At 35.3% G+C, this 13,402-nt stretch overlaps 1 protein-coding gene across 1 annotated transcript; it reads right to left on the minus strand.

Moving 5' to 3' along the window:
* Positions 1-4,229: 4,229 nt before the first annotated feature.
* LOC145137416 (large ribosomal subunit protein uL16-like) lies at positions 4,230-5,709 on the minus strand. Its single transcript, XM_079071540.1, has 4 exons — positions 5,600-5,709; positions 4,736-5,237; positions 4,540-4,621; positions 4,230-4,436 (listed from the first exon to the last, which is right to left on the minus strand). The coding sequence occupies exons 1-4, from the start codon at positions 5,607-5,609 to the stop codon at positions 4,368-4,370; spliced, it is 663 nt and encodes a 220-aa protein (XP_078927666.1). The 5' UTR covers positions 5,610-5,709; the 3' UTR covers positions 4,230-4,367.
* Between the last annotated feature and the right edge of the window lie 7,693 nt (positions 5,710-13,402).

Consider the following 13,402-nt stretch of genomic DNA (forward strand, 5'->3'; position numbering starts at 1 on the left):
TGTGGTGATCATAATCTTGTAAACAGAGGGTCAACATGCGAAGTTAAAGTAAAACAATTAATATAAAACGTATAAAATATGAAAAGAGGCTACATGATTTTGAATCAAACGAATTAGCGTCATGTTTTGTTTAACTGTAGACCAATGTATATATTCAAAGAAAAATATATATGATGACAACCTTAGTATGCAAGTTTGACATTTAAAGTTTAAATTAACATTATACATTTATAGTAGATTTAAAAAAAAAAAAAAAAAACTGCAATTCCATTGTTCTTTTAAACAACAACCAACCAAACAAATACAAAAAATAATTACATCAAAACTTGAGACTACTTAAATTCGAATCACACATGTTAGCATCAATGCTTCATCTTGTTCAACAAAATAAGGAATTAAATATATAACCTTGACAAAATATATGATAATTATAATTGTGGAAGGAGTTACACTCTCAAATGAGAGGTCATGGGTTCAAGTCTTATTAGGAGACATAAGTGGTTTTAGGAGTAGGTTAGTTTGTTGGTTCAAAAAAAAATTATAATCGTGGAAATTAAAAATTTGCTAGATATTGGAAAGAAAAAGTGAATGGTGTGATAATCAATAATCATGGATGTCATATTGAGATGTATTTATTCATTGTTCTTAGGCGTTGTACTATACTCACCACGCCATGGGCGTGGTGCTAAGGTGGCTACTTGCCCCTGCCGTGCATACCACCCCCTTGGTACGTGTTGCTGATGTGGAGTGGCTCCCTGTGACTATGGTTAACCTTCATCACGCACAATCCTTTTCTTGTTTGACGCCTCTTCACGACCATATGAACACCACCCCCTTGGTAAGTGGCAACATTCTACATCCTTAAGTGTATAAAAGCCTAGCCTAAGCTTTTTGAAGTGGCAACACTTCACACTCACATAGGCAGTCCTTCTATATCATGCACCTGTTAATGCATTTTTCCAAAATAACTATTAAGAACTTAATCAACCTACTTTAACTTACAAGTTATAAGCACATACATTGGGATGTAATACCATAAATGTGCTCCAATCTCCATAAGCAAGCTTTCCGTATTGAATTTAACTTTTAACAGTGTATTAGAAGGGAATTGGGTATCTCACCCGTAAAGATATTAAGTGGACCTTAAACTCATCCCTATAACAAACGTTCTTACCAAGTCTCTAGCCAACCCCTTCGTCAAGTGATCATTTAAATTTTGTTGATATCGAACAAACTTTATAGAAATGATACCATGAGTAATAAGCTCACATACCATATTATGCCTAACACCTAAATGTCGCGATATTCCATTATACACTTGACTGTATGTTTTTGCTAAGGTGCCAACACTAACACAATGTATAGAAACATGTGATATAGGCTTTGGCCACAAAAAAATTTCATAGATCAAATTCCTTAACCATTATGCTTCTTTTCCGACAGTTGTAAGGGCTACAAATTCAGATTCCATAGTTGAATGTTTGATGCATGTTCGTTTCTTAGAAGCCCATGAAATGACACATTTAACAAGAAGAAACACCCAACCAGTTGTAGAAGAGTGGTCTTTTTATATTTTTAATCCAACTAGCATCTGAATATCCATTTATGACAGAAGGAAACCCTACATAAGTCAAATCATAATCCATGGTTTTCTTAAGATACTTCAGCACCAACCTTACTGCTTTCTAGTGATGAGTACCAGGATTGCTAGTAAACCTACTTAGCTTTCCTACGACAAATGAAATATCAAGCCTTGTGTTGGTCATAACATACATCAAACATCTAATGACCTTTAAATATTCAAGTTGTGAACTGCTTCACCAGTATTTGGCATAAGTTTCATATTTGGATCAAAAGGAGTACTCACAGGAGAACATTCTGAACAATTGAACTTCTTAAGTACTTTCTCAATGTAATGAGACTGTGAAATTAAGATTCCTTGATGTTCACGTTTCTTATTCCAAGAAACACTTCCGCACCCCCATATCCTTCATGGAGAACTGAGATGATAAAAACTCTTTGGTAATGTCAACTTGCCTTTGATCAGTACCAAAGATCAAAATATTATCTATATATAAGCATATGATCACTCCTTTACCAAGCTCATCAAATTTACTATATACACACTTGTCTGATTGATTCAACTTAAAACCATATGACAAGACAAACACCATCAAACTTCTTATGCCACTGTTTAGGTGTTTGTTTCAGCCCATACAACAATTTCACTAACTTATACACTTTATGCTCAGTTTCGGGCATAATAAAACCCTCAGGTTGTTTCATATATACCTCTTCCTCCTTATCACCATTCAAGAATGCTTTTTTAACATCCATTTGATGAATGACCAGATTATGAATTGTTGTTAAGGCAATCAACAATCTAATGGTAGATATACGAGCAACAGGAGCATAAGTATCAAAGTAGTCAATGTGAGGTCTTTGTCTGAAACCTTGAATAACCAATCGAGCTTTAAACTTGTTGATTGATCCATCAACTTTCATCTTCCTTTTCACTTTTGAATATCTACTTGCAACCCAAAGGTTTGCATCCAGGAGGAAGATCAGACAAAACCCAAGTATTATATCCCATAATAGAATCCATCTCATCATCTATTGTTTCTTTCCAGAAAGCAACATCTTGAGATTTCATTGCATCATCATATGTTTTAGATATTCTTCAATGCTAAAACAATATGACATGCAATCTCATCTAGAACCCTAAACTAGGTAAAGTTGAAAATCATTACCAAATGATTTAGCTTTCCTTTGTCTTTTGCTTCTTCTAAGCTCATGTGATTCATTTGAATCAGGTACAACTTCCTTGGTAGTTTCATTGGAACTAGGGACCATATCCTTTGGTTTAGGTATGGATAAAAAATGATTTTTATCATATCCAATGAAGATACAATCAATACCTCTTTCACTCAAAGTCTTCATCTTTGGTTTAGTCAGCCTTACAACTGCCCGGCAACCCCAAACTTTAATATTCCTAAGTTTGGTTTCCTTTCGTACTAAAGTTCATAGGGAGTTATCTTGTTCCTTTTGTTTGGAACTCTATTTAGAAGATAACAAGTTGTTAGCATAGTTTCTCCCTAAAATCCATCACTTAAACCTGAATATGACAACATAGAATTCACCATCTCCTCTCAGAAATCCCATTTTGTTGAAGAGTATATGTAACTGTTATTTCATGTATTATACCAACAGACTGGAAATAACTAGGATCATAATACTTCATTAAAAGTTCTGTCCCTTGGACCCCGCTAGGGGCGCTGCCCCCGGATTCCTGAGTTTACATTTATCACTCTGACAGTCTCAGTGAGTAAATAGAGCCCAACCTATCTCAACATTAATAATAACTATACTAAAGTATATTGATAACACTAAAATCACCAACATTTTTACTTTGAGTTATCCATTTTCATTGAGGTCTTTCACACAAAGTCTCTCCCTTCTGGAGATTATAAGGTTCTCTCTCACATATATAAGTACAAAAACCATCACCAATTATTTTCTCTACTCATGCCATTTTACTCCTTCAAGGCTCTAACTCATCATCCACTTCTACCTTTAGTGCTATAAACTTCAGTCAAAAACTTTGGCTTCTTTGGTTTTGGAAATGTTACAAAAACAAAATCAAAATTTTAATGAGCTTAAATTGGTGAGCATGAATAGAAACAGAATATGATGAGAGGACTGCCAGGTAGAGAGAGTGAAAGGAGACAAGGAGTGGTGAAGCCATCAAAAACAACCATTAGCAGAGGAGTCATCTGACGTCAATATGTTTCTCTCTGTTTGGGATAAACAAGCACATATGGAGAGGGAATAAATGCAGTTGTTTACTTATTACTCAGAGAACTGGAATTAGTGGTTGATAACAAGACATTTGCATGGTGATGCTTTGGTAATCGAATTAATAGAACCAAAAAGATTCAAGGTATGTTTTATAAATTGGAATACTTTATTTGTCGTCTAATATTGGCAGTGTTGCTATTATATGCAAAATGTTAAGAGGTTGAATATTTTAGCAAAAAGTAAAAAGTAAAGTCGTGTTGCTATTATATGCAAAATGTTAAGAGGTTGAATATTTTAATGCTACAGTTCCTACTGCAATTTCATGTAGTTAAAGAATCAGATGGTGGAGGTGTATATATATGATTATGCTGCTGATGTTAAAACATAAGTGCTTTATAATGAACGAAAGCATGATGAACCATAGACAAACATTAAAATTCAAATCACAAATTGTTCTTTCATTGCAATATCCAAAACATAGAAAAAGATGAAATAAACCTTGTTCAAGTAAACATACAAAACTGAGTTTAAATACTCTAAAAATCCTGATACCAAATAAATAATCCAACTTAAGCAACAGCATCTAGAAAAGCTCTCCCAGGCTGGCGATTTGCAAGGGGTCCATGACATCCAAGAAGCTGCAATGTAAATTACAAGATTACCCATCAGCAACTGTTATACCAAAACTCAATTACAATTAAAGTTTTCTGATATGATTAAGCCATTAAAAGAAATACATACCTTAGCGTTAACACCATCAGACATGATTCTGTTCTCAGATTTCCATTGCACATAATCAGTTCGGCTAAACTTGGTGAATCCCCTGAAATCAACACAACAAAAGATTAGGAAAACGTTAAATAGAACAGAATTCTTCATTCAACATAGTGTATAAAGTAAAAAATGGGATTTGGGAAAAATAGTTTTAAATTTATACCATTTCCTGCTGACAATGATCTTTTGACGACCAGGGAACTTGAACTTAGCACGACGAAGTGCCTCCTGGGCATGCTGGCTGTTACCATCCTTGCATCGAACAGAAAGGAGAACTTGGCCGATGCTAACACGGGCACATACACCCTGTGGTTTCCCAAAAGCACCTCTCATACCAGTTTGGAGTCTATCAGCTCCAGCACACGAAAGCATCTTGTTGATACGCAACACATGGAAAGGATGAACCCTAACCCTCAAATGGAAAGCATCCTTTCCTGCAAACTTGGTCATATACTTATTGCAGGCAATACGTGCAGCTTCAAGTGCCTCACTGGAGACGTTTTCCTTCTCCCAACTGACCAAATGAACACAGAAAGGGAATTCATCGACTCCCTTCTTCTTCATGCCAACATCATAGATCCTGATTTTCGGATCAGGAACACCACGGCAGTATCGGGATTTGGGATAGGGCTTGTTCTTGATCTGCCTGTAACACCTAGCGGGTCCTGAGCGATACAATTAATATGTGTCAGGATGAAATCTTACATAATTGACATATCAGATTATTTAACTTCTGAAACAATGAAGATCATCAACACTAATTCGCTATCAACAAAGCAACTCAACAAACAACCTTGAAACAATCCATTTCCGAGGCATATATCGTAAGTTATAAAAGATGATTAACTGTCCTAACAAAGTTCAAATTTATGGAATCGACAAAACGTATTCGGACTTGTGGTTTGACCAGATCCAAATCATAACATAAAAACATAAATGATGAAATCAACGACGGGAAATTAATTTTAGATAGTTCAAATTGCAACGATTAGCAAAAAGCAATGAATCAATTGAGGAGAAAACGTACTTCTTCCCATTGCTGATTTTTCTTCGAGAGATATGCTGCGCAATATCGGACACAAGAACCCTAATTAGGTTACGATGAAATAGCGTTTATATAGTTGTTTTATGGGCCTGATGGGCTTACGTATGCTGATTCGTCATTGGCGTGCTGAATTGGGTTGGTGGTGATTATGGGCTTCTAGAAGTGTAACCCAATCCAAGACACGTTCTTCGATCACCGACTATTGTAAAATATGTATTCAGGTTGAATTTGGCAACCCAAAATAGAAGCGCGTAGTTCCGTTATCTGTGACCTCTGTTATTTTCAGATTTATGTGAGGGCATTTTTGTAAAAAGCATTTTTCTGCTAATATTATTTAGGGTAAATTACACGAATCGTCCCTCGTGCAGGTGCCGAAAAGCACGTTTAGTCCCTATTTTCAAAAATTAAGTCGGACGGTCCCTTGTTTGGTTTAAAGTTGCATGTTTCATCCCTAAAAGACGATTTTGTTGCAGGTTTAGTCCATACCAGATTTAAAATGACAATAATGCCCCTGTGTATTTTTTTTCAATTAATCTAATATTATTTATCATTTAAAAAAGGAAATTGAGCCCACTTTCACCCATCCTCTACATCTCCCCTTTCTCTTTTCTTTCAGTATTGTAGAACCCGCCGGCAAAATCATATGCTTCTGGCAAGCTTCAAGATACCCATGAAGTCGATATGCACCTCAAAAGCTACCATAAATCCGAAACCTAAATCAGACACCATAGGAGCAAGGTTACCTCCTCTCTATCTGATTTTGTGATGGGGGAAGCCATCACCAGAAAGATATGAAGAATAGTCGATCTCTTTCCCTCTTCTCCGTTCTCAATGTAGAGCTGTCACTCTTTCTTAATTCTCTATTCGAATCAGAGGCGAAGGCGTTATAATCGGAGGCGGAAGCGGACACTATCTCCGACGCCATGGTTATACAGGGTTGCAGATGGGTTGAAACCCGTTTTAGATCCGTTCAAATCGGTACCAACTGCCTTTCAAATATGGATGAATTGGAATGCTGGTCTCTCTCTTTTTTTATTTTGTTTATAATTGTACTTGTTTATTAGAAAACAATCGATGTATGGGAAATTTTACAATCGATGATTGTCAGATTTTAACCTAGATTGATTTTTTGGATCTCTTTTACATCTGGATTTTTGGATGCACCATGTAAGGAAATCATACAAACCATAAGTCTGATTGAATGGAGAGCATATAAGGATAATTGATGAAGAAGACGGGTGCAAGGTTGAGATCGAGGAAGAAGTTGTCGGCATATGTTTAGATTGATCTCCTTCTTCACATATGTCCAGATCGATTTCTGCCTAAGGTTTCAGATCAAGGAAGAAGCCAGGTGCAAGGTTTTCAGATTATGATTTGGTTGGAGGAGGACATGGCAGTGATAGGTGGTGGTGTCAGAGGTGCTAGCGATGATAGGTGGTGTTGGGCAATCTGTGGTAAATCTTGAGATGGGGAAACTCAAATGGTTCCATTTCCAAATCTGAAACTGGAGAGACGCAAGTATGAGATCAGAATAGGGGAAACAGGAGAAGAGAATAAAATAGAGACTGAACTTGGCCGGTGTCTTGGAGTCGATCTCCTCTGTATGAAACCGGAGATGTCGAGGACTTTCCGAAGGAGTTGTTGGAGCATTGAAGTCGGTCGTTGTGGGTGGTAACGTGTGACAACCGTCAAATTTCGGTCAAGTCAAAGTCAAACAAAGTCAACAAGTCAAACCGTTCAACTCCAATAACCCTTGTATGTTAGGGTTTACGTTATGTAATCACTGTACAATTCGCTATTTTAATGAGAAAACATCATTTCGAAAATTCATGTGTTTGATTTTCCTTAGCCTTAACAGTGCTAAACAACGAACCAAAGCGATAAAACACTATTGCACAATCATCGGGATTGTGTAGGACACTAAATCATGGCTTAACGGGGTTTACGGACCTTGCGTTTCAAAGCCAAACACTCAAAAAGGTCTCAAAAGAACTCTCTCTCAATCTCTTTCACTCAATCTCTCTCTATTAGAAATCTCTCCCAAATCTCTCTCAAAAGTTCCTTTAACTTTTTGTAATCATTCGGGTCATCACGACCCTTAACCGGGTCAAAAACCACTTGAAACGGGGTAAAAACGGGTAAAATAGCCTTAAGGACCCAAAACCGAAGCTTCAGGACCGAAGCCTCGCATCCGAAGTGCTCAGGACCGAAGCCTCAGGACCGAAGCCTCGGACCGAAGCCTCGGACCGAAGCCTCAGGACCGAAGCCTCAGGTCCGAACCTCGGCCCAGGACCGAGCAACTTCGCAGATTCAGCTTTTTCTCCCGGTTTTCGACTACGACTTCGTTTTAACTCCATTTTTCATTATTTTAACGTGGGATTTTCACCCAAAACTTTATTTTATAAACTAAGGCCCCAAAATATATAAATCTCCAGGGTTTTTATAAAATATATTAAAAGAATTAGTGGTTGAACTAATTATTGAGGGAATATTTGCTTTTCCTTAATTTATGGCAAAAGCAAACCACCACCACCTCACTCTATGATTAGCCACTCTTTCCCACTACCCCTTGTCTCCTTAGTGGACCTTTACACCCAATTTCCAGCTCTTCCCACGTTCTAAGAGCTGGAGGATTGATCCTCTCTCCTCATTCTCCATAAAATTCTTTCATTCTACACTTAGCAACCAAGAACACTCTCCAAAATTCTCTCATCTTTTCTCTCAACTTCAAGAACTTCAAGGCTTTCTCCAGGGATTTCTTTCTTCAATTAGTAAGTATCTTCATCATTCACATAATTATTAAACTCCATTCTACTCAAATCATTGATATCTTACACAAGTTCTATCTTATTCGGTGTTAGATTCTCGAATCATCAAGACATCTTCTTAGTGTTCTTGGGTTGAACACTTCCTCTCTCTCACTTTCATCTACTGAAACCACATAAGGTGAGTTCATACCCCTACATTTACATGTTTTTCTTAAGTTTTAAGGGGGGAATACAAGTAAAATCATCAAGAACACAATTAAACTTTTTCTATCAGATTACATCAGAAAAGATGAACTTCGATCACGGACTGTTTTGGTCAACTTAAATATTTTAGTTTTCAAAACTGTTCCAGGTGCAATTAGTTCAAACTCTTAGCTTTAAAATGGCTACTTGCACATCTCCATATGATATTTCTACAATTTATGGTGATTTTTACAAAACTGCCTATCATTTCAGAGGCAAACCCGGACCAGTATGTGATTATGGACATTTTCACCTCTGTTAGAGATCACTAAAAATCTTGATAAAATTTACAAACAAACTAGACTCATATTCCAAACTCTCAAAATTTGCGGATTTGGATTTGGAGCTTTGATGATTTTTCTATAAATTTTCTAAAAACAGTAACAGAAACTGTTTTCAACAAAAAGTTGCTGTCAATTTCATTTCACCTTGTAACATGTTGAGCAAGGTGTATATCTTTATATGATTATATGTTATTGCAATATATGTCATTTTATCTTAATATATGGACACACATCAGTTTACAAATGGATTTGGACATATTGAATATAAAGAATAACAAGTGATTATAATCAAAGTACAACCGATATATTCAAACATTTAATAAACTATTTTAAATATAGTTTGCATACATTACTACGTACTACCCTTGGTTGATAAACTATAATAGGTATAGTTTATGATACATTACATAACACATACATTTAAAAATGGTACATTTATACAAAGGATATTTTCATTAAGCAAGGTACGGCCATACGGTACCAAGTTTTCATAACACGTATTTCCGTTAACGATACATTCAAACATTTAATAAACTATTTTAAATATAGTTTGCATACATTACTACGTACTACCCTTGGTTGATAAACTATAATAGGTATAGTTTATGATACATTACATAACACATACATTTAAAAATGGTACATTTATACAAAGGATATTTTCATTAAGCAAGGTACGGCCATACGGTACCAAGTTTTAATAACACGTATTTCCGTTAACGATACATTCAAACATTTAATAAACTATTTTAAATATAGTTTACATACATTACTACGTACTACCCTTGGTTGATAAACTATAATAGGTATAGTTTATGATACATTACATAGCACATACATTGAAATAGGGTACATTTATACAAAGGATATTTTCATTAAGCAAGGTACGGCCATACGGTACCAAGTTTTCATAACACGTAATTCCGTTAATGACTTTGTGAGACATTTACTTCAAATTACCATTAAGTCCTGTATTGTAACCAGAGTCTCCTTGAGGGAGAGCGTGATAGTTGTGTATAGATCTATATTGGGTTTGACAAACCCACACCTAAGCTGCATGCAACAGCTAGACCGGCAGGTCTGGGGTGACAAATGTCATAACATTTCCGACGCCTGAAGAACGTCGTTTCAGGCCAACTAGGTCATAGCATGGTTATAATAACTGACATAAAGTATTAATAAACATTGGAATTTACGGGAACTTCATTAAAATTTAACGAGTTTATGTCGATTTAAACTTGCATTGTTTTACTATAAATATGACAAATTACTTGTACATTTCGGTCTTTGGGTTTTAAGACTACATTTACACATTAAGGAAAATATTGGATTTTCTAACACAAATACTACTTTCACAAACGAAAGGCTTTTAATAATACCAAACAAAAGCTTATGAACTCACCAACCTTTGTGTTGACACTTTTTCAAACAACTTGTATTCTCAGGAAATCATTAAACAGGTAATCAAGTGCTTTTGAGGATGGGACGCTAAGGCGTCTACTATTTCATATTTTGTCAACATATTGTAATTGATTCGTAAACATGTAATTCATACAATGATGTAACTTTTTCAATTATATATATGTTGGTTGTGTTTGCTTGAATTACTATTACAATTGTTGTTTTGATACTATACATGAAGTCCTCCACCCCCGGACGTTTCCGCCATCCTTGGTTTGGGGGTGTGACAGATTGGTATCAGAGCACAGTTTATAGTGAATTAAGTATATCAAACCACATAAGATATACAAACTATAAACACAATTGGGACTAATAGTCTCTGATTTGTGCATTTTTCAAATAAATATACTTTTAGAAAATAAATGATTTTTTATTAAAAGTATAAATACATGCATACATGCTCATATAGTGTCATAACTAGAAGAACATAAAATAAAAGAAGAGGAGTTGTACATTATGGGTATGCCTTGGTATATGTAAATCAAGTCTGGGAAGGATATAGCCTGATCAACTATATCTGTCCGAGGGGTGACTTGCATATACTGGGGGATAGTCATAATGGGCAACAAATCTATCAACCTAACTACACCCTACAGAGAATACTTTAAGAATCGAATCTAAACAGCTAAAAATACTATAGGAGTATTTGGTGATACTATAACCAACTTATGTGAAAACTAAAGACCTCTATTAGTAGGCCTATGATAACTGAGTGCATACGCCAAGGTTATACATAATTAAAGATATTATAGACTCAGAATCTATGACTATTGCTCTACTTCCTGTTCCTTGTTTGGTTGTGGACTTAGAGTAGAGTCATTTATTCGAAAGTCTATTCTATCTCAAATTATGTATAACTGATATGCACTACGTGATTATAGACGTAACTAATAAGGATCACCCCTATAAGTAATTATAGGATTAGGCGTCTATTAATTATCTCTTCTACCCCTATTCTCGCAGGAGCAACATGATGTGTAAATTTTAACGCCCGTACAAAACCTACTTCTACCCACTACCATAACTCCATCTCCAAGACGTTAACAGAAACACCAAGAATAGTTCACTAAAGTGCGAAAATATACATGTGTATATAAATGGTAAGGATATTTACTAAAAGGTTTATCAATGAAATAGGCATGCGTTTTATTTCATTGAATCTCACTACTTGGTATTACAAACAATTTACAACTGGTAACTCTAAGATTCTTTAGGTGTACCTCGAAGTTATGTGTAATTAAGGAATGATTGACCTAGAAATGGTGAGTCCGCCTTAGGACCTGTTCCTTGTTTGGTTGTGGACTTAGGGTAGACTCATTAGGATCAACAGTCTAATAAAATTTTAATTACACATAACTGGGGGCATGTCAAGAGAATCTTAGGAGTGGATCAGACATGGAACAAATCACAAGATTATAATCAAGTTATTCCTATTAAATTCATAAGTCTATTTATATAGACCTCTGGTATAGAGTCGCCGGCGTAGTCGTGTCGGCAATCTAAAATATGGCTAAATACATAATACAAACTATAATACCCAAATTATACAAAATTTTCTGCATTAAAAATCAATAGACAAATACATAAAATGAAACTAAAAAAAAAGAGTATCAAATTATCAAGAGAAAAACACATACAATGTAGATTAAAATCCACTAATGATAACAAAATGGCTAAGGATTGTTAAGTCCTCTCTTCTTATAAATAGCTTTGAAGCAAGCTTGCCTAAGCTTCTTTGTTCTTTCTGTCAATTCCATACCTGGCAATTTCTCCATCATCTTCTTGTGCCCTTCTAACGTCTCTATCTCCTCGTTTAATCCCAACTCCTAATTTTTTTAAAGATAGATACAATATATTTTTCATGTGAGTTCACAAAATTTACAATGAGTTAAGTTTATATAAATATAAATCAGGAGATCGTAGTAAATAAATTGATTTGATGTGGCATATGCCTAGCACCTATGTTTAGTTATAAAGAAGCTAACGATTAAAATTTTAGAAAATACCAAAACTACTTTGGTTACCAAGTGCATGAGTAATGTATAGAAGGTTATTATCATAATTTACCTTGGCATTTTCAATGAGGGATTGAAGGCTCTTAAGTTTTCTATGAGGCCATCTGTTTATGTTTAACTCTCTGCATCTTTTCTTCAACACTGTTAAACTTATCCCTAGTTCCTTTGCTGCCATGATTATCGGTATCTCAAAGTACTTCTCTATCTCTTCAAACTCCAATGGTCTCAATCTCTTTGTTACCTTCCGGCCACCGTGATCAGTGGTGACAGCACTAGCACTACATGTAGCCTCACCACCGGATTTATAGTCTTCACTGAAACTAACCAATGGTAAATTACCATCCTCCCAACAATCCCATAAGCTTATATCTTCAAGGGGATCAAGATCGTGAAACTCATTTCTAGAAATGATGTTTTGATCCTTGTTAAGTACTGTGGAAACGTTCTGATCGAGCCCTTCATGCAATTTTTCCGACAACTCGTAATCATGATGGTTGAGCATGTCACCACTGCAAAAATCCAAAAAAAAAAAAAAAAAAAAAAAAAACTCAAGATAATCAAATCCAACACGATGAAATACTCTTTTTGATCACTACAAATCCAAACCATGTTTTGATCAATGTCGACAAAATCACTTTTCTGTGCGTAAGATGGTGTAATGAGTGACGTTTATATATACCTGAAAAGATCTTGATGATCAAAGTACTGAAACCAATCGAGGTCATCTATGGGGTTTTGATGATCTGCAGGTGGATCCATTTGTGAGGGAGAAGTTAAAAGTCGCGGTAAGAATGTGATGATTTATATAAGTAAAGTGGGAGAAGTAATTAATAAGCAAATTGTTGGGAATGCAACAAAACAAGTTAAACACTTCTGAAAAATTGATAAATGATTTCGGTAACACTCGCGGAATATAAACTAGTGAAAATTACAAATGAAATGGAATATATATAGTCTATGATGTTATGGTTATTGTGTATCTAACAAATGAAGAGAAAATGAATATATATATAT

This window comes from Lactuca virosa, chromosome 9, assembly GCF_052849685.1.
Source record: "Lactuca virosa cultivar CGN04683 chromosome 9, Lactuca_virosa_CGN04683_v6, whole genome shotgun sequence".
NCBI classification, from domain to species: domain Eukaryota; kingdom Viridiplantae; phylum Streptophyta; class Magnoliopsida; order Asterales; family Asteraceae; genus Lactuca; species Lactuca virosa.

Excerpts from the sequence above, each read along its gene's own strand:
- LOC145137416 (XM_079071540.1), bottom strand. Across the intron at positions 4,622-4,735 it reads ATCATTGTCAGCAGGAAATG|GGGATTCACCAAGTTTAGCC; the intron begins GTATAAATTTAA and ends TGTTGATTTCAG. Across the intron at positions 4,437-4,539 it reads CTGATGGTGTTAACGCTAAG|CTTCTTGGATGTCATGGACC; the intron begins GTATGTATTTCT and ends TTTACATTGCAG.